The following is a 27,580-nucleotide window of genomic DNA, read 5'->3' as shown; positions in this document are numbered from 1 at the left end:
GGGCTCAGCTGCAATTTCAGCCTCGGGTATTTTCTAATTTGTTACTGAATAAATTCTGGACTTGGCTACATACGTCAAGGTAAATTTTACTACATTTACTACTTATATCTTCTCTGACTGTGTGTATTGGTCTGTAGCCTTTGGGTATACTCAGGGCAAATGCTAGTGGGACAGCTGCTTTGTCAAAAACAATGCTAAATAAATTTCTGTTCAGAGTTTGCACAGGGGAACACACTGGTAATGCAACTTATTTTTTATTTTATTTTTATCTTTCTTCCACTTCTGTCAGCACAATGTCCAAAATGCCCTGTCTAGTAAGAAGATTATTTTGGAAGAAGGTTAAATATACCAGGCCTGATTCTGATCCAATTTACTTTGGATTTACACTGGTATGATTTCATTGGAATTGCTCCTGATTTACATTGCTGCATGTGAGATCAGAATCAAGCTCAATAATTAGTTATGTTCTGAACTGAGAACTTTTGGGGGAGGCTTGAAATATCTGATATGTGTTTTATGGAACAGAAATAAAAAGGGATTAACAAATTACAGCTGAATCATTACAGGAACCAACAGTTACAGAGAATGATCCATGTAAATTTTGTCTGTAAAGTTTTCCATGCATTAACAGCTTGTTCTGTTCTACAGTCCTATCACAGAGACAACGCAACCATGTCAATGACTTAGAAACTAGTGAACACTCTTTGCTCCTCCAGATTTATGAGACTCTCCAGTTGATTTTTTCATCTTTTTTCTGTAGATCCATACTCTCTCTCTCCTTCCCTTTCCTACCTATTCGTAGACACATACCCTATTCCCACTGTAGTCACAAAACACTGAGAAAGTTAGGTAGGGAAGAGAGAGAGGTCAAGGTTTAATGTTTATTGCACTCTATACAACTATCAACCCTGGTTTGATGTGCTGGCATCTAGAATACTCCACATTTTATTTCTAAGGACAAAGACCAACCTGCACTGAGATATCACAGTGATAATTTCTTAGGACAGGTTTTCTGCAGTCAGTTAGCAAGGGGTGTTGCAGAAAACATTGCATCCTTGCTACTTCTCACAAAGAGGCTAAATATGTCAGTGCTGTATGGTGGCTGAGTTCCACTGGTCCAAAGCCCACAAACTCTAAATAGTCATATTGATTCAATGCAACTCAGCAGAATTAAACTAAATTCTCTTCCCCCTCCTATGGGTCTCTATTTAGAGATATTTCCTTTAGTTGTGCTTAGATAATTAGGGCTTGATTCCACTCCCATGGAAGTCAATGGCAAAAACACCTAGTCATGCAGAGTTGAGCTATATTATATATTAAGATAAACCACAAAAATGGAAGCATCTTTCTGTGTGTATCAAAAGTTTCCAGTTCATCAGTGGTTAATCCAGCAGGCGGATCTGTTCCACTGCTGGTATAGTTACTTTGCTTAATTTACAGATTTCTTGATATCTCTTACATCTGATCCTTTGAACATTTCATTACATATCTTGGGAAATGCTTGGAATCTTTATGGACTGTTCAGAAGGGTAGATTAAAATGTTCCAGAATCTCAACATTTGTGGCTGATACTGATATTTATAACTGTGTTCCACTGAATAAAGAGCACTGGATCTTTATACTTTAATATTAAACTGGAGGATCACCTCAGAGCCCTGAGATTCCCACTTATGATCCTCTTACCTTGAGGCCCTCTGTCATTTCTACTATGCATCAAGCAAATCTCATGCCTCCTATAAATGCTATGGGACTCATGAGACACAGCATTGCAGGAGACTTCACCTCTCACATCTTCCTCTGACAGCCTACACCCAGCTGGTCTCCTCCCCAGACTCCCTTGTAGCTCAGCTCTCAAGCCAACTCACACAACAGTTCAGTCCCTTTGTGGGCTTCAGCTGTAAGTTAAAACAGGGTCCTTCACCCCACCTGGGGCTTGACTCTGAACAAAATGGTCCTTCACCCCACTGAGATCAACTGCAATTCTTCCCCCTTATCAGGGTGCTGATTCCCCCAAGCCTTTTCCTGTTAGGAGTCCAAGTATTACTTAAGCTGGCCTGACATCCACATCTTATTTTTTTGCTCATCACAGACCCTAGCTCAGGTATCCTTTCCACTCTAGGCCCCCCAGCTTTAACCCTGCTCCTGTAACTCTACTTTCTGACCACAGCCAACTCCAAACTACTTCCTCTAAGTCTTTCCCAGGGAGCAGACAGTCTGCCTCTTCCTCTATTTAAGCAGTGCTCACCTTACTCCACCACCACAGCTGGGGATCAGTCTAATTAAGCCCCATTACACTCAGCTGGGGTCACTAATTAGCCTCATGTTGCCAGCTCACCAGCGAGGCTGAGAGACAGCTGCCAAGTCATGGGCAAGGCTGTACCCAGGTTGTTTCAAAAGGCCATCCAGCCAGTGACAGTGCCCTACAGCCGATGGAATGAAGTTACTATGTAATTCTCCTCCCCTTGCTTCTGTAAACTATACTGAATAGCAACAGCATTCCAGGGGCCCCACTGAAGTTTCAGTTTTGACCATAAATTAGAGGGCTGTGTAATAATATTTCATCCTGATCTCCCAAGCTGGACTACCTCCCTCAAGGTAGGACCCATGAGCTGAGGAATAGTTTGTTTTCCTTTACTGATTTTGGAGGACACTAACCTGAAGAATCTACTATGTTTGCCAGACTCAAACTTCAGACACTTTTTCAGCTGGGGGGGAAAAGGCAGGTTTTTTGGGTTCTGCCACAGCAAGGAGTTTGAGGCTTGAAACACCATCAGAAATGTCAAGTACAAACTGAGTGATGCTGTACCAGAATATGATGCACCTTATTATTAATTTTTTTTATTATTATTGCCATGTTTATTTGCCAGTGTTCTGGGCACTTTACAGAGATATTAAATGACAAGAGAATTCAGGGTTTTGGCCAGTCTTGAGTATCTATCAACCTCTTGAGGACAGACTGTATCGTTTATGCCACGGCCCTCAGTAGGGGATGGTCTGGCTCTGTATCACCAAGGAACAAAGAACCACGTGGATTGGGCCTCAAGCAGGCAGATGGTGCCCCAAGCATATAGAAAGTATAGGGACAGATTCTGTGCTGTGTGACCGCCCCCAGGGTAATGTAGAGCAGTCCCTATGGCTGCTCTGCGTCCCAGAATCCCATGTAATGCAAAGTGGTGCATATATGCCCCATCTTGCCCTGGTCTGTCCCCTCCCACCCTGCCTACGCACACCTCCTACACTGAAGATTGCACGAAGAAATAACAGAGTTGCTTATGTCAGCAGTTACATTAACCCGTTCCAGGCCAGGGTAATTTTCTCACAGCCCTTAGCAGCCCCTATACACGATGGAAATGATCCAAAGGAGCCAGCTCCATGGTATCTGCTATTGCTGGGAACTCTTGCTCAGCTGGAGAGGAGTCTTCTTGTCTGCCTCTGCTCTGTGAGGCCAAGGAAAAGCCATTCATGGGCTGGTCCCTGGAGGGCAAACCGGTTAGCTAATACTCATTACAGCAGGGGTGGGCAAACTTTTTGGCCCGAGGGCCACATCTTGGTGGGGAAATGGCATGCAGGGCCATGAATGTAGTAAGGGCTGGGGCAAGGGGTTGGGGTGCGGGAAGGAGTGCGGGGTGTGGGAGGGGGTGCAGTGTGCAGGAGGGGGCTCTGGGCAAGGGGTTGGGGGGAGGAGGGGTGCAGGATGTACGAGGGGGCTCAGGACAGGGGATTGGGGTGCAGGAAGGGATGCGGTGTGCAGGAAGGAGCTCAGGGCAAGTGGTTGGGGGGGGAGGAGGGGTGTGTCATGTACGAGGGGGCTCAGGGAAGGGGGTGGCCATGTGGAGTGCAGAAGGGGGTGCTCCAGCCCAGCACCACTTACCTGGAGTGGCTCCAGGGTGGCAGCGGCATGCAGCAGGGCGAAGACAGGCTCCCTGCCTGCCCTGCTCCCAGAAGCAGCCGGCACCACGTTCCTGCAGCCTCTGGGGAAGGAGGGGACAGATGGCTCCACGCGCTGCCCTCACCTGCGGGCACCTCCCTGAAGCTCACATTGGTTGTGGTTCCCCGTGGGGAGCCCTCTTCCCCCACCCCTCACCCCGGGGCGGCAGGGACGTGGTGCCGGACGCTTCTGGGAGCAGCGCGGGGCTGCAGCACCACAGGGGTGGCAATCCTGTGGCCCAGAGCCAAAGCCCTGATGGGCCAGATCCAGCTCGCAGGCCATAGTTTGCCCTCCCCTGCATTACAGGATAGAAAGTGTTATTGCTTGCACATTGGGTAACCAAAGTGGGCTGTAAACACCCAACCAACGAGTGGTTTAAAAACTATTGATCAGTCAGTGATTGCACACATTCTTTCACCCACTTTCTCCACATAAAGACGAATGGCCGATCACAGGCCAAGGTGGACACTAACTCGGGGTTCAGTATCATGTGCTCTCCCACCTTATGCTGCATCCCTCGCTCACAGCGGCCGTCTTTATTCATGCAAGCGGTCCCACTGACCTCACTGTGACTATTCCTGTGAGTCAGGACTACTCAGCCATGGAAGGGTTACAGGATCCAGCTTCGGCATAGTTTCATGTTGCCCAGTGTACTTGGTTCTGACTGGATTAAGTGCACAAAAGTATCTTTGGCTTCATCTCAGCTCTTTAACTCCTCTATGTGGAGGACTTCACTGAGAAATGGCCATTACGGATTGATTAATTAATTAGCAGCACCATAATAGCAATGTCAAAAGAAGCCAAAAAGGATTTTTCCATTTTAAATGGAGCTGTATGAATACCACAAGAGCCCAGTGTTATATAATCCGGTCAAGCAGTGCCTGCTTTAGATTTAAGGAGGAAAGCCCAAAATGTCTTCTCTTTTCAGAAACAAGGAAAGGATTTTTTATTGGTGTTTCTTTCTCTACCCCACAAGCGGAGGTATTGTTACTATTTCATGTTGCTAGTCCAAAAATGTTAGCTGTTTACTCTGCTGTGCATGGCAGGGGCTCACTGTAGTCATAGCAATGAAAGAGGAGAGAGAGAGAGTCCCATGACAGCTTAGGAAAGTAACTCTTATATTAAAACTTGCTTTAGGAGATAAACCCTACAGTGTTGTCCTTGCCCATTTTTCTACCATTATGCAAGTCCCTGTGCACACAGCATAGTACCAAAGGGCATGAGACAATTAATTCTTAAGGCAGAAAAGTTGATACAAAAATACTTACCTGATTATCATTCCCAGTAAAATCTCAGTGGCATTTAAAAGATCATTTATCATGTTGTTATAATTCGTGGGAACATTAACGTATGTTACACATCTCATATAAAATAAATAATTACAGCAAGCAGAGGAAAGTATAACTTGTTTCTGTATGCAGTAAAGTCAATGAAATAAATTATCTGTTGGTAAAATCCAGTCCTATTGGCCTGTTTCTGTTTACTGTCTCGCCTCTTTTCATGCCCAGGTCAGATTTTCATTAACATGTTTTTCCTTCCCACAAATAGCAATCAGAGGTTGGAATTCAGTAGTGTGCATACCTCTCCTAGAATTTCTGTATGTGCTAAAAAGGCCTGATGTCAGTGCTGCATTACCAGGGCCGGCTCCTGGCACCAGTGCAGCAAGCAGGTGCCTGGAAACACAACTTGATCAACTGGAGATTTGTACTATTGATGAATTTGCAAAGGCAAATAATAATAATACTTGTACTACTACAATATCTTTATTTTAGAAGGGATCTTAAACCTCATGCTTCAGGGTTTAAGCCAATCTCCAACTATTAGAGATCAGGATGAGACCTGACATCGGGCGGGGGAGTCAGATTATCCCACATCTACCTACTTACTGCAAGGTTCTTACATTTCCTCTGAAGCATCTGGCATTGGCCTCTGTCACAGACAGGCTTCTGGACTGGATGGATCTCAGGTTTGATTCAGCTTGGCAATTCCCATGTTCTATCAAAGACTCTCAAAGTGCCTCAAATGATAAAGATTTAAGCCTCACAAAGGCCTCTGTGAAGTTGGTAAGTGGTATTATCCCCATTTTACAGATAATGAGTCACAATTTCCCTGTGTCCCATTCATTCCAGTAACAACGGCTTAATTTGAGTAAAGGTGACAGAATCAAACCCCAGAAAAGTCAAAGTCGATGGTGGAGCTAGACATAATAATACATTTCTTCTCTAGTGCTGTTCCTCTGTAGATCTCAGAGCGCTTGACAGAAGAAGGTCCATGTCATTAATTTCATTTTAGAAATGGGAAAACTTAGACACAAAGCCACACTGCAGGTCAGATAGGAGTAGAACGCAAACTGCTTGAAGCCCAGTCCTGTGCTCTAGCCACTAGATAACACTTCCTTCCTTGATTCTTGTACCAAGAAATACTGAAATGCAAAGAAATACTAGGGCTCTGTCATGTAAAAAAAATGTATGGAAATTCACATGTAAATTAGTTTCTGCCCTTGTGTTTCTGGCATGCTGCCAAAGTGACCCTCAATACAAAAGAATTTTTACGGCACTGATCTAAATCACTTGCTTCCATGCAGATATGTGTTAGGAATCTCTCACACTTTCCCTTGTGCTGTCTGTTGTATTCTATTTGTCTCTACTGCGTGCACCTGAAAAAGCTAAACCCTGCAAACTAGACAGACAATTGAAGCTCTTTATTATGCTGCACTACAAGGGGAGGCTAACTGTGCGGTGTGAGAGGAGAGGTTTGCATCATTAGTGGCACATATTCAGGAAGTGTTTTGTTCTGTATAAACTATGAGGAAAATGTTGATATTAAGGAATTAAAAACATCAACACAAAAGCAACTTCCAACAGATATTCCTTCTGTCGGGAGGCGGGGTGGTGGCTAGGATGCTTTTGCAGGCTCTCCTACTCAATAAATACAATAAACAATGTAATTGTTTCCTCGGTGTATGAACTAGCTCCCAGAACAGAGACTTGCCTGGAACTCTTCCTTATGGTCTTTGATGTTTTTCTCCAAGCACTGGCAAACAACTGCCTGGATAAGTAACATTCTTATACCATGCACTGAGTCGCAGAAGCTTATTGTAGTTGCAGCAAAGAATCCTGTGGCACCTTATAGACTAACAGATGTTTTTGCAGCATGAGCTTTCGTGGGTGAATACCCACTTCTTCACATTCCCAACCTTACTGACCGAGGGTACAGCCATATTGTTCACGTGCCAGTGAGCTCAACCAGCAAATTGAGATGCTGTTTCGTTTAATTAAAAATAGGGCAATACATGCTCCATTTATACAGACAATGGGAAAAGGTGTGGGGGGAATCAAAGAAGTGAGGTGTGGAGAAAGATGGATGGGGGAGAAAAACAGGGCAGAGAAATGTGAAGTGAAAGGAGAGATATGAAGAAAAGCAGCAGAGGAAAGAAAAAAGGTGAGAAAGTGGAGAGAAAGCCTAAGAAGAGCATATAAAAAAAAAAAGAACCAGAATAAGAGAAGGGAAATAAATATAAGGCAAAAGAAAAGAAATAGAATATACTGAGTCCCCAGAGGGTTGTGGGGTTTTTTGCACCGATGTAGCTACACACACACAAACTGCCACTACAGATGCACTACACAGGTATAAGATTTAAGTTTTAGTTATGCAGGTTACCTCAGCAAGCAAAATAAATGAGCTGTCTCTGTTTCACTTACATGTTGACATGAGCATAAATAAAGCAAGGAAAGCTTCCCATGATGTCAGCACGAGAGCTGGGCAGGAAATGGTTCTCCCATCCCATAGAACTTTTTGAGATTTAAAAATATATATATATTCTGCACCGGGACAAAATCAAGATCTTTCACAGTTTTTCATGAACAATGAGAGCGAGAGAGAGACCCCCAACCCAGAACAGCAAGAGAGCGAGAGAGACCCCAATCCAAATAGCCAGTCACATAGTGTTCCAGGCACTCACTTGGGATGTGGGAGACAAATGTTCAAGTCCCAGGTCTGAAAGGTCTGAATTAAGCAGAGCAGGGACTGAGCTGGGGCCTTCCAGCTACAGAAGCTGATCTGTGGAATGGAGTAAGCAGTGGTGGTAAAAGAGTCTATAGTCAGTTAGTGTGTCAGACACAGAACAGGGTCCAGGAACTGGTCAGAGGGGCCACTTGGCAAAAATCTGGGCACTCAGAAGAGCTGGTCTAACAATACAGCACATGAGCCCCCCAGGACCCAATCCTGTATTCCTTCACACACCGTATTGTAAAAGAACTGGGCCAAAGTGACTACTGGCATAAGCAGGCACAACTCCATTGAAATCACATGCCACTGGACTCTGTGGGGGAACTTTGTGACTTTTGATTTGTGTTTCCCCGCCCCCAACTCACCCACCCAAATGTCCACTAAACGGTTTGCATCAGACAGTTTCAAATAGTTATAACCAAACCTTGACACACTTTTTCTGAAAGAAAACCTCCAAATTCCACCATTCTAGAGTTTATTATTGTCCTTTTAGAGATCTGGAAAACATGAAGCCTGTGACGTTCTTCATTTGCCTCGTGGGATCAGCTTTTGCTATTCCGGTAAATTCTCTTCAATCTATCACTTACCATGCATTTGAATTTTCATGTATTGAGATCATTGTGCTCTAGTATCTCCCAGTGACCTGTTAAAGATTTTGTTTATATGCAGGTTTTAATCCCATTTTCTGTTCTAGACCTATCCCTTAATGTACAAACTTGGAATCCGTGGGCAGAAAAATTCAGAAAAGGTATTTGTTTCTTCTTTAAGTACCAGACCACAATATAATACTGAGTTCCAATACATGAAACACATTTCTGCATATGTATTTGTTCACAGGTTCATTTAGGTAAAGTAGTTCCCTCATGTGAATTACTATGAAACTCCTCACCCTTCACATGTTAGCTAGCCAATGGCAGAGAAGCATGCTCAAAGATCTTGATAAGATCTCTTATGCATCCTAAGCGCTGTCTTTATAGCATTTGGAGAAATTCTCACAACCTGTTAATAAATTTAAACATGATATCTATGTATTTATTGCAGGAAATAGTGGATCAAACCAAGGGTCAAATCCTGGTTGCCTTACCCACACCCCTGGTAAAGCTAGCAGGATTTGGGCCCTACTGAGAAACTATTATATGAACAATCATAGAGTGGAGACTCTCAAAAGTATCATAACAGTTACTGTACATGAAAATGTCATTTTGAGCTAATGTAGCTTTTATTGCTCGTTGTTCATATTTGAAAGAGGTGAGTCTATTCGAAGATGGGCAGAATGCTGCTGTTGAGCTAGACCCTTCTCTGGTGTAAATTTACGCCAACAAAAGCTCTGTTTCATGTTTTTCTATTTAGAGATGGGCCTAAACCAGACCTCTGTCTCTTACTCCCCCACCCTCTGAACTTTGGTGGTTCAGAAAAAATGGAGTCTGGTGCCAAACTAACTGTGATGTTTTGTAAAAACAAAACCCAACCACATTTTTGTAGAACCAAATGCAAAATCCAGCCTCCCTCCACCTACCTTTTGTTATCATGAGTTATGTCTTGCTCCTAACATGTTTCCAGGTAAGTTACCTACCATTACACATGGTGTTCTGGATTGTTTTACAGATTATAAAGGGAGGGGAAATGACTTTTAGTATTTCATAATGTATCCATCAGAACAATTTACAGTATAATTAATTTTTTTCAGATACATTTCAGGTTCATGCCAGACAATTCCCAGGCTGCAACTGTCTCCGAGAAACAACATATAGAGAAGACATCTGCAGCAGGACAAAATATTGCAGTACCAATACTGGGTGATTCACTAGTTGCAAGCAAATATGCAACATTTATAGCAGACCAGTTGCCCTCTAATGGTAGTCAATTGCAGGTACATTTCCTAAATCAGCTATTTGTTTTCACATAACCAAAAAAGTTCCCATATGGTTCCTTTAAAAATTGCCGAGCTTTGTATTCAACTGTTGCAAGATAACCAGTTTACAGTCAAAATATGCAAAAATGCATATGCAATTTTTTGTAGTTTAATACCAAAAGATTTTGACTCAAAATAGTATGTTTGAGGAAAGATGTACTTATTCCCCAGTTAAAAAATAGAATTGTGAATTTCATTTTGAATATTTCATACAGTCCCAACTGTATCAGAAGGTGCATTGGGTTAGAGGGAAATGCTAATGAAATACTTTTGATACCAGTTTGGCTTTACAAAATAGGGTGCAGTTGACTCACGCACAGTCCTATAGCATTAAGTGTTCATTATAAAATGGGCCCAATCCTTTACCCACAGAAGTCAGTGGGAGTGTTTTGCCAGTATCTTAGGCATTTGTAAATACAGTAATCCCACACACATGAGTAATCCATTGAGGGCAATGAAGTCTGGGCTTTAAATAGGATCAGGGCCAAGCTCTATGGTTTTGCTTAGTGATAAGCCAGACAAAGGACCGTGGCGGCGGTTGAGCATCCGCCGAAATGCCTCCGAAATTCGTTGGGGACCACTGGGGACCCCTGTGATAAGCAAACCTCTGAAGGTCTGGAGACTTGGTTCACAAAAACATAACGAGTTCTACATGTTAATGTGAATGGTCTGCAACCTCCTTTACTTGTAATTCTTTAGCAGCTACTGACTCTGCACCCTGCCAACAGAAGAGAGTTCCCTATTGTAGGGCTGTAGGAAAGAAAATTGGGAGTGACCAACATCTTAAACTTCCCTCATGGCCTTCTCTCAGCTCCTTCCTTTCTCTGGTTGGTAGGTAGATGAAAGGAGATGGATGGGATCCTTAAACCATATTTTTTTCATCTTAAAAAGGTCCAGTGTTGGTTCATTTCAGTGTAGAGTAAAAAGCTTTAGGTCAGTTCTGATATTCAATCATTTCTCCCACTCCCACTTCACAGCCTTGGGTCCCACACTTACATTAGGCTTGGTCCTCCAGTTTTGCCATTGTCTTCATTGGTTGTAGGATCATCCCCTCAATGCACACATTGATGCCCACAGCTGGTGCCATCAAATCAAATGGGACTCCTGCTTAACTCAGCAAGGAAGTAGAGCAGTATCACCATCATACATGATAGATCTGGTGATCCTGAAATGATAAGGCACAGTTCACTACCCAGGAAGATACCTAGTCAAGTACTTTAATCTCCTCTCTTCCCAACCTGCCTGTTGAGCATTTCTTCCAAAGCTATTGCTAGCACAGTATTTATCTTCTAGGATAACTGATAATTACTGCTGACAATGTTTGCAAATACAGGTACCTAATATTAGTCTAAGCTGAGATTTCCAAGGGAGCCTAAATGAGTTAGAGATCCAACAACTAACAAGTCTCAGTAGGATTTAGGTGTCTAACTCCATTGGAAATCACAGCCCCAAATAAAAATGGGTTGATTGTCAAACTTGCTGAGCACCCACAAATCCACTGATGTCACAGGGAGTCCCACTAATCTATGCACTGATACGTTTCATCCTATGTATTAATGAGTGAAAATAGCATATTAAATATTGACTTGGAAATAGAGTTATAAAATGAAGTCTTTACTATACTGTTCAATAAACATGCATTTTTCTTTGGAAGGTTAGAGATACTTCTTCTGAATCTTCAAAGAAGAAAAAAACAGAGTCTGAGCAGTATATGAACAGCAATAATGATTTACTCTCAATTCAGGGCAGCAGTGACAGGGAGGAGCAGACATTGATGATGGATGATGAAGACAAGGATGAGCATAGGAACGCTAACAGTCAGGAAAGAAACAGTAGTGAGCATCAAGTGAAAAGTAGTTTAGGGCGTATTAACTTCCTTGCTCAGAACATGGGTGTAACGCTGGCTTCTGACAATCAGGAGAGTGTCTTTGAGAGAAGCAGCAGCCATCAATCTAATCGTGAGCATCAGTTCAAGAATGATGTTAAGAAAAGCAATATGGCTAGCGATGATCAGGAAAACCCAGGGCAGGGTCTCACTGTTGGTCAGGAACAGGACACATGGAAATATAATAAAAATCCTGTTGGATTATTTGAAAACAACAGTGACAGTGATGAGGAAGAGGAGGAGGAGACAGAGGAATGGGATGAAACTGGCTACAGAGACAGGAGGCAAAAAGCCCACGTGAAAATTCAAGAAGGTCTCTACAGGAGTGAGCAGAATGAAGATAGCAGCCAATCTGATGAAATGCTGAGAGATGCTAGTCAGCCTCTCCAGATAACTAAGAGGCAGAATGAGGAATTTGAAGAGGCTGACCAAAAAGAAGATGAGGAGGATAATACCCCAGCACAGTCACATAAAGGAGAAGAGGTGACGAGCTCACCAAAAAGTACTGAACAAGATCAGAATGCTGAGTGGCCAAGCCAGGAGGATGAAGATAGGTTCCAAGACAATACCCAGAGCATTAGTGACCACAAGGAAGTGGTGGAAAGACAGAATCTAAAAAATGCTGCTGCATATATGGAGGCCAGCAATGTTGAGGACAACAGTCATGAAAACAATGGTGATGATTCTAATAATGATGCTGAGAGCGATGAAGATGATTTCAACAAAAGCCAAAAGGAAGCAGCCTACCACAAGGGTGAACAAATTCGAAGTAATGATCACAGAAGCATCAGTTCTGAGGGGCAGGGGGAAGGAAAGGATGAAGATGAAAGTGTGGTGACTAATGAGACAGAGGATAACCAAAATGTCAACATTAAACACCTCATTCACTTTGAACAAGATTATTATAGTCATGAGCCAGCCATTTCTGACAATGAGGAACATGAGAAAATAACCAGCCTTGTGCAAAGGAGTGTGAACACCATGGAACCTGAAGATAATGTAAGTGCTTTTAAAAAATATGGGTGATAAAAAAGTAAAGATGCAGCCAAACTTAAGTCCAAGAGAGTTCATAAATTACATAAACAGAGTTCTTTATCCAAATCTTCCTTTTCACCTCAATGGGATATATTTCATCCTAGTTTATTCATCACACAAAGCAATCTTCAATTTGACTATTTACTTCAATGATCTGATTGGACTAGTAGTACCAGAACACAATAAATGTGTGTATTTCCAGTGTTTTTTGAGAGTCAGGTCTTCATTGTGAACACAGATTGGTATCCTGGTTGAAATTCACTATCTAACATCCTCTGCTCTCTGAGTGAGGATTAAACCAATGTCCTAAAAAATAAACCACTGCTGTTTACTATATGTAAATGTGGCTCAGAGAGATAATGATTCTAAAAGGCATCCGCTGTCCTTCTCTAATTCCTCTGTGAATGCTTTGCAGTTTTTGTTGTTTACAATGTATTTTAAGATTAGACTGTCCTCATATTATAGGTAACAATCCTTCATTTTCCCTGGTGACTGCAGCATAAGAGCATAGCTGATCCACTTCAAGTTTTTATTATTGGTAAATTCTTGATACATTTGTATTAATCTATAAAGGAAGATATAGTCTAAGCACAAGCAAATATTATACAATAGTTGCAGAGGTTTACTTTTCATTTTTAAGTATTATACTTGTATGTAAATTAGATATAGCCCCTCAGCTCCTGACAAGTTGCAGGCACCTCTGGTATAGACTCTTAGAGGTAGATTTTTCACTGACTTATAGCTAGTGGAGTACCATTGACTTTCTGTGTTTATGCCAGGTGTAAATCAGAACAGAATTTGGCTTCTGTAATGTGCATGCATAGGGACTTAGGTCCCAATTCAGCCATCCATCTCTACTAAGCAAAGCAGTTAAGTATGTATATAAGTGTTTTGTTGATAGGTTGGACTTAAGCACATGCCTAAACACTTTGCTGAACTGGGGCTTTAGTGTTTTTATACCGTATCTTTTTCTGAAAACAGTGCTACCTCATACTATGGGGGTATTGTCCTTTCATTTATTTAGGAAAAAGGCAATATTGACTGTATTTTTTTCACCACTGGACCAGATTGTGCCCTTACATCAAGTCTATGAAGTTGCACATTTGTAACTGGGGCAAATGTTGGTTGAATGTGTTTTCCCTACAAGAGATCTATTATAACTTCTACTTTTGTTTTTGTGATTGTAAAGGTTAAGACGACAGGCAGTCCATATAATGAGGATGAAAGTTCCAGTGATAGCAGTATGAAGGTTCTTCTCAGTGAGTAATCTATCTGCAAAGCAATTAAAATACTACTGACACAGGGGTTCTCAAACTGGGGATCAGTTATTACATGGGGGGTCGCGAGCTGCCAGCCTCCACCCCAAACCCCGCTTTGCCTCCAACATTTATAATGGTGTTAAATATATAAAAAGTGTTTTTAATTTATAAGGGGGGGGGGTCGCACTCAGAGGCTTGCTATGTGAAAGCAAAAATTTGAAAACCACTGTGCTAAGGCTATCAAGCTGTGGAATTTGCTGTTATGGATTTTTTTTCTGCTTTATTCATGATGTGATTTCACATGACTGAATTTTTCTTGCACTTGATCCTGTATATTACAGAGTTGTGCACAAGGAAGAATCTGTTCTGCATGCCCTTGCATTTATTTAAGTGTTGAAAGAACTGTAAAAACAGTAACAAAAAAAGTTGCAGACAGAACCCTTGCTTTTTGCGACATCTGTATAAAAGTTGGAGCTATTTTCCACTGAAACATATCACCTTGGGGGAGGATGTGATCTTAATTTGATTTAAATCATGAAATGGCAAAATGATTTGGATTCAACAAGAACAGATATGAAATTTCACCATAAACAAATACTGAAACTGAATCTAAACCTTTTTTGTTTCTTTCTTTTTCACATTTTTCCACTGCTTGACTTGGGCTGGGCTGGAAAGTAGAAATATCAAACTACTGAGAAAGAGGGTTTGGGGTTTTTTGTGGGGGGGGATGACAGGAGGAGTTACTTCCAGTCCAACTGCAAGTAAGTACTAAAAATCTTGTTCTAATGAGATTTCTTGATTAAAGAGATTCAACTGTGTTTTGATAAACTTGCGATAAGCACTCAAGCAATTTGTTCTAATAGGGTGGTCCGATATTTTTCTAGATCCTTGTAGGAACTTCCACTGTAAAAGAGGTAAGGTCTGCCAAGCAGATGAACAAGAAAAACTTAGTTGCGTTTGCCAAGATCCGGCTGCTTGCCCTCCAGCTAAAGATCATGAGCATGTAAGTATTCCATGGAGTACACAGGCACAGAAAGAACTCACTGCAGCACTTGCCTGATGCCCCATTCCTCTGATATTAATTGGTGCAATTCTAGGGAGCTTGTGAATGGTTCCCAATTATTTTAATAATCATATACCCAAAGGGCAGAATTCACCCAAAATATTCCTGATTGCTATTTGATGGGATTATAGAACTATCCATACTCTACTTGAATAAAAAATAAATTACAATTGCTCAGCAATAACTCTACAGCTACTCCAAGAATAAAATTAAAAGTTACATTTGCCTCTGTGAGGTTTTAGCATGTGCAAACACATACACAGAGTTATGTATTTTGGACATTACTTAGTAATGTTTCCAACGGAGTTGCTATGGGGTTCCTACATCAGTGCCGCAAAATTATATCCAAAATGCTTAGAATTGGGTGCCTAAAATTAGGCACCCAAATCCATATTTAGATGCTTAAATAAAAGGGATGGTTTTCAGAAGTTCTGAGCACCCATTTCCTTTGAGCACTCACACATCAATGGCCATGTGTTGTATTTGCTGGTCATGAATGTTATACATTAATGTTCATATGATCTGACAGTGTTATTGACTAGATTTTTTTTTTGCTATCTAGGTTTGTGGCACTGATAATAAAACCTACAATGGCACATGTCAGCTCTTTGGTACTAAGTGTAAACTTGAAGGGACAAAAATGGGACACCAGCTGCACTTGGACTATATGGGATCCTGCAAATGTAAGGCTTTATTTATTTATAAGTATATAATTTACCTATATATACAGGGCCCATCATCTTAGTATCTAGACACTGAACATAGGCTCTTGTCCCACACCCTTCTTTTGTATCAGTGAGCAGTTAGAAATAAGCTCAGAACCCTAGACAGGTCCATTTTCTATAATACGCTGCACAAAAGCCCTGGCTACCTTTGTGGTTCAAGCACTTTTCTACCTGCAATATGCCTTGGGCCTGCCTCCATCCCAGTTACCATCTCTGGCTCTCTTTCTGTCTATCTAGGTGCTTACATGGCCTTCGTTACTATAATATCTGAGCACCTCACAGTCATTAATGTATTTATCCTCACAACTACCCCTGTGTGCTAGAGAAGAATTATCATTCCCATTTTACAGATGGGAACCTAAGAGACTAAGGGCTAGATTCACAAAGGAACGCAGGCAAGGGCAGGCTGAACATTACCCCGCCAATCTTCTAAGTGCCTAGAAAAGCACTGGATTCACAAAGCCTAAATCAGGCACCTAAGCTCCCTATACAATGAATGGAGAGAGATTGGTGCCTTAGAATGGGATTCATAAAAGCCAGAACACTAGTCAACTCCATGCCTAAGCTAGCCAATGGGAGGTGCCAAGTCAAAGGAAGTTAGCTAAGCTCTGCTCCTCTCTCAGAGATAGGTGTCCAAATTTGGGCTTCAGGGAGGTGCCTCCATCTGCTTGGGATTCTCAGCTGCAAACTGTCTCTTGGTGTGAGGCATCTATGCTGCTTTAGTGAGGGGGAGGCCCTCCCTCTTAGCTGGTAGCCCCGGGTTAGGATATTCACTAAGTGGTAGGTGACCACTGATGTATGCTCCCCATCCATCAGAGAGGGAGAGGTATTTTATCTGGGATCTGCCAACACTCAGGTGAGTGGGTTCTGGGATACTCTGATGGGGAGCACCCTCCACCTTTCCTGTGGAAGCTGTTCCAGTTTGGAGCAGGGGGACTGGATCCTGGATCTCCCATGTGAGGGCTCTAACCCCCAGGATACACAGTCATTCCCATTGCTATTTTTAGCCATTGCTAATTTAGCTAGATTAAAGCTAGTGCCGGTATGCCTACCCAAGCTGCAATCACACTTCCAGCTGCAGTGTAGACATACCCTATGACCCCGATCATGTAAACACTATGTATATGCTCAATTTTAGACATAGGAGTAGTCCTCTGAATAGGTCCTATGAAGTCAATGGGACTTCTCAGATACTTAAAATTAAGCATATGTTTAAGCATTTGCAGAATTAGGGCCAAAGACAGTAAGGGGGCAAACTTTTGCAAGCAAAAATACTCGTTGGTGCAATTCTGTGCTCATAATTATTTCTGATGGCAGTTTAATTCACACAGACAACTAAGCAACTGTCTTACATAGAATCAGAGAATTGAGCATTCAAGTAATCTAAAGTGTGATTGTAAATAGCTGCAGCAATTGCAATGGCATTCCCAATTTTACATCACAAAAATAGATGCCAATTTAAGGTTGAGCTGAAAATTTGGTTCGTAAGACTCAGATTTTGCTTGGAGATGCTTGAAACTGGGGACTTAATGCACCTCTTGATAATGCAACTAGAATCCTTCATGGTTTGAAACAGACATTCCTCCTTGCACTGACTATGAAGTGGATCAGTTCCCTCTCCGGATGAGAGACTGGCTCAAGAACGTCCTCATGCAGCTCTATGAGCGTGATCTGGACAGGTCTGGATTTCTATCTGACAAACAGAGGAGTAAAGTGAGTAATTAGTATCAAATAAAACACAGCTGCAGCCATGTCACTTGAGCTGGGCAAATCATGTGACACACAACTTACTTAATAAACATTGCCTCTTTTTGTTAGCGAAATGTCTGCGAACAGTTTGGGATTTTTTGTGAATAATTCTTAGCCTGTGCATTGGTTGTGCGAAGTTCTTTGTGACTATTCAGTATATGAAATTTAGAATGTGAGCTGTATGTTTTCATTAGATACCCAGGTTACATGATACATTTCTCTTCCCCAGCTAAATAACTGTAACTCTTTGAATTTTTGTTGCAAACTCTCACTTTTACAAGTTCAGAATCTGCTTTCCATGAATAATCCCCAATATTTGCATCAATTTGGTCTTTCCAAAGAAATTCCTGCCATGATACTCAGAGAAAGTGAACACAAAAGAGTGGGCAAACACAATCAATGCAAAAGTTAATTTAAAATTGGATTGAATAATCATGGGAAATTGTTTGCGGAACTCATCCAGATCTATACACTAATAATCTACAATTAAACAAAACCATTACTCATTAACAATATGTTTGAGAGCTATGAAACTGCAAGGTGGTGTTGTTGACATTCATTGTTCATTAGAAAGGGAGAGAGCTATTTCAACTATCCTGTATAATTGCATCACTATTATTCTGGCATTGTCATATCACTGGAGGTTACAGAGGATTAGTATGGGGTAAGGATGTTATCCCAGTGGGTCTTTTCCAGTTCTATTAACAATATCATTGCACCATCTTCTGGCAGGTCAGTGATTTCTGCGACAAGAGTTGGTGGCCAGAGTCTAGTTCCTCATGGATAGGGGTCATCATCATTAGAAGTGCCAACATAATTAGCTATCTTGCTGGTAGGCTCAACAGAGACGCCAAGGACTGAACTGGCGAGAACACTGAGCTACTTTCTAAGTGTTTGCTCCTGCAAGATGCTGAACATCTCTTGCAAAGTGCTGCTGAGCACCTGCAATTCTAAGTGAAAATGGGAGATACTCCACACCTTGTAGGATTCAGTTCTAAAACCATGGAGACTGTGGCCAGATTCTCAAACGTGTTACTGCCACTTGGTGTTGCTCAGAAGGTGCAAAGTGGACAGACTCTGGCCTTAGCTAGTCAATGGATGATTCCGGTTGCATAGGGGATACAACTTATTTGGCATACAACTGACAAGACTGGCAGAGCCCTCTCCTCTGCCAGCTGCTCCTTTCCCCAGTATAGCAGATGTGTCATGAGAGGAAAGTGAATAGCCGGGGTTTAGCACTGCAGAGCTCTGCTATGCCTATTCACCACTAAGTTACAGATCTTATACAAGTGAGAGAAAAGTTAGATCAAGCCCCCAGTTGGGGCAGACTAGTGCAGAATTGAGGAGGCACAACTGGGTCCTTTCTCTCCCTTCCCCCTCCACCCACCTGGCACATACAGACAGACTGTAAAGCTGCCATAAATGAGTGGTCAAAGATGCTCTGGTCCAGGGGAATCATATGCCGGAGGCTGAACCAACACCCAGCAGTCCCAGCATCAGGGTGACAGTAATGTGACATACAGCCACTTTACTTCCCACCAACCCCTGTATCCTGCCTTGAGTACACATCATAGCTAGACCTGAAGATCAGGTGCTAGGATTTCAGGTTCATCTCAGATAAGTATCCAAAGCTTATCTGAAATACCCATACTGCTTAGGTCTGAAGAAATGTGCTGGTAAACATATAAGGACAGACTGTTTAGTGCAATTTCCAGCAGCTCAACTTCCAGCCACAAATACTGCAAAAAAAACTCTCTCGTGATATTTCAATGAAGATACGTGTGTGTGTGTGTGTGTGAATGACGACACATGAATGTTATTCAGACTAGTCCTTCTGTCACTGAACAATCCACTCCTTTATTGGTGTAGGTCAAGAAAATCTACCAGAATGAAAAACGTCTGATGGCTGGAGATCATCCAATTGAGCTTCTGTTACATGACTTTGAGAAAAACTATCATATGTATGTGTACCCAGTGCACTGGCAGTTTAGCCAGCTTGATCGGCACCCTGCCGACAGGTAGAAACTGTTTCTATGCTCAGTTCTGATTCATTTTTTAGATCATGATTGTTCTACTTTACCATGTCTTTCAAAAAGTGCAACTATTCTCAAAGGCATACATACTGGGCCAGATCCTCTGCTAGCGTAAATTGGCCTCTCTATAGTAACTTCTGTGGAGCTTGTAAATGGGATCCTTCACCTCATGGACTTCCTCTGTAAGATACTTATCTGGTTTTACAAGGACACGGGATTTAGTTGCAAATACCTGCTACCCACAGAGATTTCATAATATATATACATATATATATATATATATATATATATATATATATAGCACCTTTAATTATAGGATTTCACAGAAAATATTAAGGGCTTGGGGAAAAAGCACCAAACTCACCCGGGCTGGGTGATAGTGAGACTGTGAGAACAAGGGAGTAATCCGTTAATCACCAGTGATGTATTATTGGCTTATTTGTCTTTCAAAGATTATATGAACAGAATTATCACAATATTAAAGATATACAAAATCCTTAATATAGTTAATATTGGACATGTTTCTTATTATCCCCTTGTAACCTTGACATTCTTCACTGACCCTGATTTCTTACCCCCAGAAACAGAGATCATATGCTACCTTTATTTCATTTCAGGTTATTGTCGCACTCAGAGCTTGCTCCTTTGCGAGCTTCTCTAGTTCCCATGGAACACTGCATAACTCGTTTTTTCCAGGAGTGTGATGCTGACAGGAATAAGCATGTCTCTTTGAAGGAGTGGTGCCACTGTTTCGGAATTAAAGAAGGTAAAGCCATAAGGTTGAGATGCAGGTGGGTAGGGAGAATTGCTCCCTTCCAGACTAGGCAGAGAGTATCTCAGTTCATACACAGAAGGTAAGACACTCTGGCCTGAACATCAAGTTAGCAGTGTTCTGAGGTGAATGAAATGGTGTGCAGGGATGACAATCTCAGAAGGTGCAGCATTCTGGGTTGGTTCCAAAATCATGCTTAAGTTTTACATTAGGAGTAATTTCCAACTTATTTTTCAGTGGGTGAAATATCTAATCACATACACAGCAACCTAGCTTGGGCCATGCATACAAGATCAGAACAGTAGCTCTATAGATCTATATATAGACTATAGGTCAAAATCTTATTGATTTCCAGTTTGTACCTATATAAATAAGAGAATTTGGCCTTTAATGGTGCTGTTCAACCCCATGCCCCACTCTTTAGATTCCAGTCCAATAGCAGAGGCCTGCGGAGGAACTCTTGCTTTGGCATCTGTATTTTGGGTATCTGCAGTTGGTCGCAGTCAGCCTAAATAGTGGATGCTCATGGCCTGATTCTCCAATCGTAATTCCTCTCCTGTTTTACAGTGGTCCATTAACCTCCGGATTCACACTGATTTAAGTGAGAGGAGAATCAGCCCTAGAATCAGAATCTGGTGCTCCATAACACACACATTTACAGCATAGCTCACTTTGCATATAACGTCTTGTTAGCATCTTCTTCATCCCCATATAACTCTCTAGGAAATCTATCAAACCCTGTTCCGTCAAAAAAACCTCCTTATTTTGGACCCTGCCTATTTCCTCCTGCAATGGTACTGCACCCCATCCTTTTGAAACCATTGACAGTATGGTTACTGATTCATGTCCCTTACCAACAGTTTGGTCTCACTCATCTTTTTTATAGAAGAGTTTTCCAAAACACTGTGGTGTTGTTTCTTTCTAACTAAGAATAAGGGGTTCATCTGAGTTATGAATAAATGGGTTTTCCATTTAGAAGTGTTCACAGACTGAGCCACCTGAGCTTCAGTATTAAAATACAGACAGCATATGAAACTCAAAGATCTTTTTGGCCAGATTCCACATTAGACAGAGATAGGCAGCAGGATGCAAAGATCAGAAATAAAAGGAAACTGGAAACTTTGTCACCTCCTGCCTCCCCCTCAAAATATGGAGAGTCATTTTTTAAAAAAAAATACTAAAAGTAGCAGCGAGATGCAGATGTAAAAAAACCCCAAATCTCTTTTCAGCAATAGAACTTGATTTTGCATAGGAGAATCATAGTAATCTTTTAAAACTTGTCACAAACAGGTCCCCAAACTCTTTGGGCCAGGTTCTTAGTTCCTGTTCAATGTACTTTGTGCTGCTCCAGAAAGCTGGAGGTTCCTCTGACATAGGGAACTCCCCATGTGAAATAAAGCCACCGTAGATGGTTCTATATGATCCCCCTTTCTATGCAAGGGACATTCCAGTCCATGTCCTGGAATGGTGAGGGGAACAACTGGGGTGCCTTGTACTCTGGCAATCCCCAAGTGGTGGAATGGTCTCAGTCCTGCAGGTGTAATTTACAGTAGCCCTGAGACTGCTGTTAGTTATGCAAGGGCCATTTCAGTCCCACATCAGCCCTAGGACTGAGGGAGAAGGGTGGGGATGAAGGTATTATTACTAAAAGGAGTAATAGTCAATGGCATGTGCTATTACTAATGGTTCTGTTTGTCCTTTGTGGGTTGGGGTGTCCTTAGTGATTTTGAAAAGGCAGGAGATGATTACTGAACAACAAACACATTGGGAATATATTGCATAATGAGAAAGCAGCTTAACTAGAGAAGATATAGGATGGGTGGCACCTCAATTTGATATGCACATCTGTGTTTGCATAGAGGTGTGAATAAAATAGGCCAGCATCTGAGCCCTCTAAAACTTTAGAAAGAAAGTGCTGACTAGCTCATAACCTATTCATGGGTCTTTCATATTAAAGGTTCAGTCATGATGGTAACATTTTTTTCCTTCTTCTCTATTTTACAGAAGACACGGATGAAAACCTCCTGTTCTAAACCAGCAGGATAGAGTTCCAGCACCCTGTTCACATACCAGTCAAATCTGTAAAGCCATTGTATTTCCAAGATACTGATAGATTAACACATTTGAACAGAGAGCTTACATAAAGATTTTTGTAGATTGACAGGGTTATTCCCAAAGAAAACAAAAAAATAAAAATTCTAAATCAATTAACAGTAGCAGAATCTAAGAACTTCTCGCGTGACATATCTAAACGTTTGTTTCCTGCCTGGAGTTTAACAATCCATAATATCTCTCTGTACACAATAGAAAATAATTGTGCATGATAGAATTGTTCAGAATATTGTTCTTCACATCGACACATACAGTGTGGATTGTGTTTGTATACTGCAGAAAACTAGAAATAGGACAATTTTATTTTTACTGTATTGCTAGTTTCTTAATATTCTAATAAAGAAAGCATGAAACAAAAGCATGTTTGGATTTGTTATTTTTTTAAAACTTGTTTAAAAGAATAGGCATCAGCACAAATGTATAATGCACATATTATTTTAAACTAATCATGAGGTGAGAAGACAAAATATAGCATGCATGATGTTTCAAGTGATCTCTTTAAAAGCATTGTCACCATCACTTTAACTTCCATCCTTAGAAGTTCCGCATCACCATAGGTCTGTACTGTACATTAACTCATGATATATATTTCTTTGACCAAGGTTAATAGAGTAGCAACCCTTACTGGGTTTTTTACCCTCTCTCATAAATTTAATAACTATAAAAGCCATTAAAACATGGCCTGCCTATAAAACAAAAACTCAAAGTATGGGGGGTAATTCCTCTGTTTTGCCTGCAACCAGCAAAAATATTTAAAAAAATAAATTAAGAAATAATCTGCCACCCCAAAAGGGGTAAAAAAAAAAAAATTTTCATTTTGTCTTTCAAAACTTCAAAAAAAGCTGGTACCAGCTAAAAAGCAACCCAAAATACCATAAATCTACATCTCAACAAAAATTGTGTTTTGTGTTTTATCTTGTGTTTGTCTTATTGCTAGCATTGTTATATATTATATTACAAAAAAACCCCTACTGCATTAAGCAAAAAAAAAAAGGCATTTTAACTATATTTACAAAAAACAATATTGCAAAAAGGCAACAAATCAAAAAAATGCCAATCTGTTAACAAAAATCCATCCTCATGTAGCAAACACCATATTAAAAAAATTGGTTTTCAAGCAAAAATTATAAATACTATAAACCTAAAGGTAATTAAAAATAAATTAAGTTCCTTGTCACAACTGCAAAATAGTCTCATGCACAAGCAGGCAAATACTGTACTACTATAAACTTAATACAAATAAATCTAAAAAACCTAAAAGCAACATAAAATATGTGGCAGTGGCTAAATACCACCTCCTAGCTGCTATATAAACAAAAAATAAAACTGCCTTAGCCATAAAATGTACTAAAATGCAAATTCTTAATTTAGCATCACTTAAACACAAAATGTTTTGGGTAATATCTAAAAATGTTCCGGTATTAACGCATCTTTTAAAACTATAAAAAATTCCTTATTTAATATCTACGAATATAAATAAATGCAGTATGTTTTCAGCATAATTAAGCCTAATTCATTATTAGGTAAAATTATTATTAAAAATTACTCACCAACACGCTATAAAAAGAAAAATATAAAAAGTAAGCCCGCTCCCAAAATTAACCATAAAATCCTTTTGGCTACCCATGGTTATAAATCAATAAACTAAAAAAAAAAAATTAAATACCCAAAAATGTACAAAATAAAGCCCTCAAAAATGGGTGTGCTTGTCCCTACCTGTCACCACAAAACCATGTAGCAAAAATACTTCATTAAAAACACATGTCAAACAAACTAAAAAATGTAACACGTGTTTTATACAAACCATGTATGTGTGTTACATCCTAAAAAACAGTATTTAAAAACATACAAATATCAGCGAACCCCCAATAAATAAATGTAAATGTAATGTCCATGTATTATATACTAGTAATCAGACGTACTATTTACCAAAAATAAAAAAAAAAGCGCAAAGCACTATAACCATCACCCCGGTTAATTTCTCTGTTACCCTTAGCCTAAATTAGCACAATCTAACTGATCTCTTATCAAAAACAAAAATAACTCAATTTTTACAACAAAAACAAAAAAAATTAAAAAGCGTGTCATTCAAATATTACATTGCAAATAAAAACATGCTAAAATTGCTAAATCTAAAAAAATAAATTAAAAAACCCCTAACAGCCTATCACTGGTACGTTTTTACAGGTTGGTCCCCAACCTTTAAAAGCATATTGTCTATTATGTTTCACCCATTACTAATTGTGTTAATATTGTCCTGTGTTTGCTTGCTAAAAATGTGTTGTACGTGCTAGTAAACAAAAAAAAGTTTGTTAAATTACAACCACAAGTTCAAATTTCCTCTCAATACATTGCTATAAAATATTTGTATAAAATATGACCCACTCAAAAATTGTTATTGAGGGTCAAAAGAGGGACATATAGTAATAAAATTATGTTTGTATTTTGTAGAATTTAAAATAAAAATAAAAGATAATAAAATGTAGCCTGTATTAAATGTATTGGTGTATAATTTAATCATATTCTGCCAGCCATCCTTTTTAAATAGCAAAAAGGAATGGCCTAACAGGCCATTTGGTAAAAATGCATCAGCCAGAATCTGTGTCTGGGCTGATTTCAAGGCAGTAACAAACGTTTTAAGGTCACTATTTTATTGTAGGTTTAGCATTTTTAAATAAATAAAAAGATGCCATAATTGTTTTCTTGTGCAATGCAACAATGATCCTGTTTAAAGTGTTCTGTGTAAATTAATTCTGTTTTATATATACATAAAAAATATATGCGTAAAAAAAGTATAAAAGCCATCGCTAAGCCAAATATACAAAAAAAAATGCATGGGCGCCAGAAGGCTGCAAAACACCCGTATTAAAATGTCAAAAAAGGCAAATTAACAACTCTAAAAATAAAACAAGCACCTATCAATAAAAAATATCTGTAATAAAAAATAAAAAAACAATTTAAGAAAAAACAAGCACACGTCAAACAACAATTAATTACAGCATAACAGTGCAAAACTCATTGGTCCTAATTAAAAAAAAATCACTATATAAACAGGGTGCCTTGCCATAAAACTTTGGGTTCGTCCTGCCAAGACTTCCTCGAAGCATCGTGTCGCAACTGACAGAACCCACCTCTTCCCTACCCGTGATCAACCTAGCTGGCCACCAGACTGATCTGGACTCTAAACTGGTAACTATAACATCGACTGGCAGAACAGAGAGAGAGAGAGAATGTGGTGTAATTAAATGCATATACTAATTGTTGTATCTACAACAAATGTGGCATATTGCCTTTTCCCCTAAAAAAAATCCTGTGTGCTTCTTATAAGCATATTACTTTTACACAGCACGTTGCCTATGCTATTCCCATGAAGGAGGATCCCTTCCATGGGACTCTTAGCTTGAAATCTCTTATAGAGGATATAATTTTCTGTCTGTATTTTTGTTTCTGTCTGACCACAGTACACCATTACTTGTCTGCTCTTTCCACTGCTATGAGTCACCTAACCAGCTTCAATGAATTAGAGGCATAGTTTGTTGACACTTTTATGAAATAATTATACATAAAGGATCTATCCTGCTCTCTATAGCAGCTAAATCCTCCTACCACCACCACTCCATCCCACACCAATCGCTATAACCCACACCTGGTGGAAGGGGGAGTTTTATAGAGGTTATGAGGAAGGAATCCTCCTGTAACCTTCCAGGTCACAGAGAGGTAATACAAATAGCTTCATGGCCACTCTATAGCCCCAAAGGTGCAGAACATCTGAACAGAAAGAGGGCATTGTGACACAAAAATTGGGGGAGTTGTAAATAATGAAGAGGATAGGTCACTGATACAGAGTGAGCTGGATCACTTGGTAAGCTGGGCGCAAGCAAACAATCTGTGTTTTAATATGCCTAAATGTATACATCTAGGGACACAGAATGTAGGTGATACTTACAGGAGGGAGGAGTCTATCGCAGGAAACTGAAAAAAGATTTGGGGGTTGTGCTGGATAATCAGCCGAACATGAGCTTCCAGTGTGACGCTATAGCCAAAAGGGCTAATGCAATCCTTGGATGCATAAAAAGAGGAATCCCGAGTAGGAATAGAAATGTTATTTTACTTCTGTATTTGGCACTGGTGCAACCACTGCTGGAACACTGTGTCCAGTTCTAGTATCCACAACTCAAGAAGAATGTTGAAAAATTGGAAAGGGTTCAGAGAAGAGCCACAAGAATGATTAAAGGGTTACAGTGATAGCCTCATGTAGCTCAATCTATTTAGCTTAACAAAGAGAAGATTAAGGGGTGACTTGATTACCATTTATAAGTAGCTACACGGGAAACAAATATTTGACAATGAGCTCAGAGAAAGGTATAACGCGCACCAATGGCTGGAAGTTGAAGCTAGACAAATTCAGACTGGAAACAGGGTGTACGTTTTTAACAGTGAAGGTAATTAACTTGTAAAAACTTGCAGGACCGGAACCAGGGAGGTTCTGTGCTGCTGAAGGTGCTGCTTTGCCGCTGCAGGCTTAGGTTGGGCTCCCATGGGAGGACTCTGTGAGGCTGGGCTTGGCAGGAAGTACAGCCCTGCAGGACCTGAGTGGCACCCTCTCGCAGCCCACTGATTGGCTGGAACCGGTAATTAAATCAGGAAGCCATGATAGGAAGCTGTGTGTGCCTGCCTGTCTCCGCTCCAGACCCTATATTTCAGCTTCTGACCCTAGTTTGTCCTCAGCTTTGCTCTTCGATTGCTATCTGTAACCTTGCGCCTGACCCTGATCTCCTGGTAACCTAACCCTACCTGATGCCTGACTCTCACTTTGCCCTCTGGCCTGACAGACTCTGACCTCCTGGTACCTGACTCCCAACTCCTGCTCCAACCACTAGGTCGGAACACCCTTGTCCCGGTCAAGACATAATCAACTTTGCTGGATTGCCCAAACATTTAGTACAAACCTCTTTGTGGGTTACTGAAACCGGTGTATGATAGAACAGCCCTGAGGCTGTTCTAAGTTCTCAGTGGGACCAGCCCAGCACCTGATTATGTCATCTTTACAGTTTCCCTTGACTCATCCCCTGACCAAACTCCACTGGGAGCAGATGGAC

General features: G+C 40.6%; 2 protein-coding genes across 2 annotated transcripts in view; one reads left to right on the top strand and one right to left on the bottom strand.

Annotated features, from left to right (window-relative positions):
- On the top strand, positions 1 to 22,546 carry SPARCL1 (SPARC like 1). The gene is made up of 12 exons (XM_045018621.1): positions 1 to 79; positions 8,430 to 8,496; positions 8,631 to 8,684; positions 9,624 to 9,806; positions 11,503 to 12,732; positions 13,958 to 14,027; positions 14,912 to 15,030; positions 15,653 to 15,773; positions 17,392 to 17,528; positions 19,434 to 19,582; positions 20,215 to 20,363; positions 22,374 to 22,546. The coding sequence occupies exons 2-12, from the start codon at positions 8,443 to 8,445 to the stop codon at positions 22,400 to 22,402; spliced, it is 2,295 nt and encodes a 764-aa protein (XP_044874556.1). The 5' UTR covers positions 1 to 79; positions 8,430 to 8,442; the 3' UTR covers positions 22,403 to 22,546.
- Positions 17,125 to 27,580, bottom strand: part of NUDT9 (nudix hydrolase 9) — a 38,626-nt gene continuing 28,170 nt past the window's right edge. Inside the window, exon 10 of the mRNA XM_045018625.1 lies at positions 17,125 to 17,508. The gene's annotated coding sequence lies outside the window, so the exon portion shown is untranslated. The remainder of the gene's footprint in view (positions 17,509 to 27,580) is intronic.

This window comes from Mauremys mutica, chromosome 5 (genome assembly GCF_020497125.1).
Source record: "Mauremys mutica isolate MM-2020 ecotype Southern chromosome 5, ASM2049712v1, whole genome shotgun sequence".
Lineage (NCBI taxonomy): Eukaryota > Metazoa > Chordata > Testudines > Geoemydidae > Mauremys > Mauremys mutica.
The sequence above is the reverse complement of the archived record's forward strand: the minus strand, read 5'-3'. Positions and strand labels throughout refer to the sequence as shown.

Bases quoted from the DNA above. Each gene is read 5' to 3' on its own strand.
- SPARCL1 (XM_045018621.1), top strand. From the start codon at position 8,443: ATGAAGCCTGTGACGTTCTTCATTTGCCTCGTGGGATCAGCTTTTGCT. The intron at 12,733-13,957 runs GTAAGTGCTTTT...GTGATTGTAAAG, and splicing joins CCATGGAACCTGAAGATAAT to GTTAAGACGACAGGCAGTCC. The intron at 20,364-22,373 runs GTAAAGCCATAA...TCTATTTTACAG, and splicing joins CTGTTTCGGAATTAAAGAAG to AAGACACGGATGAAAACCTC.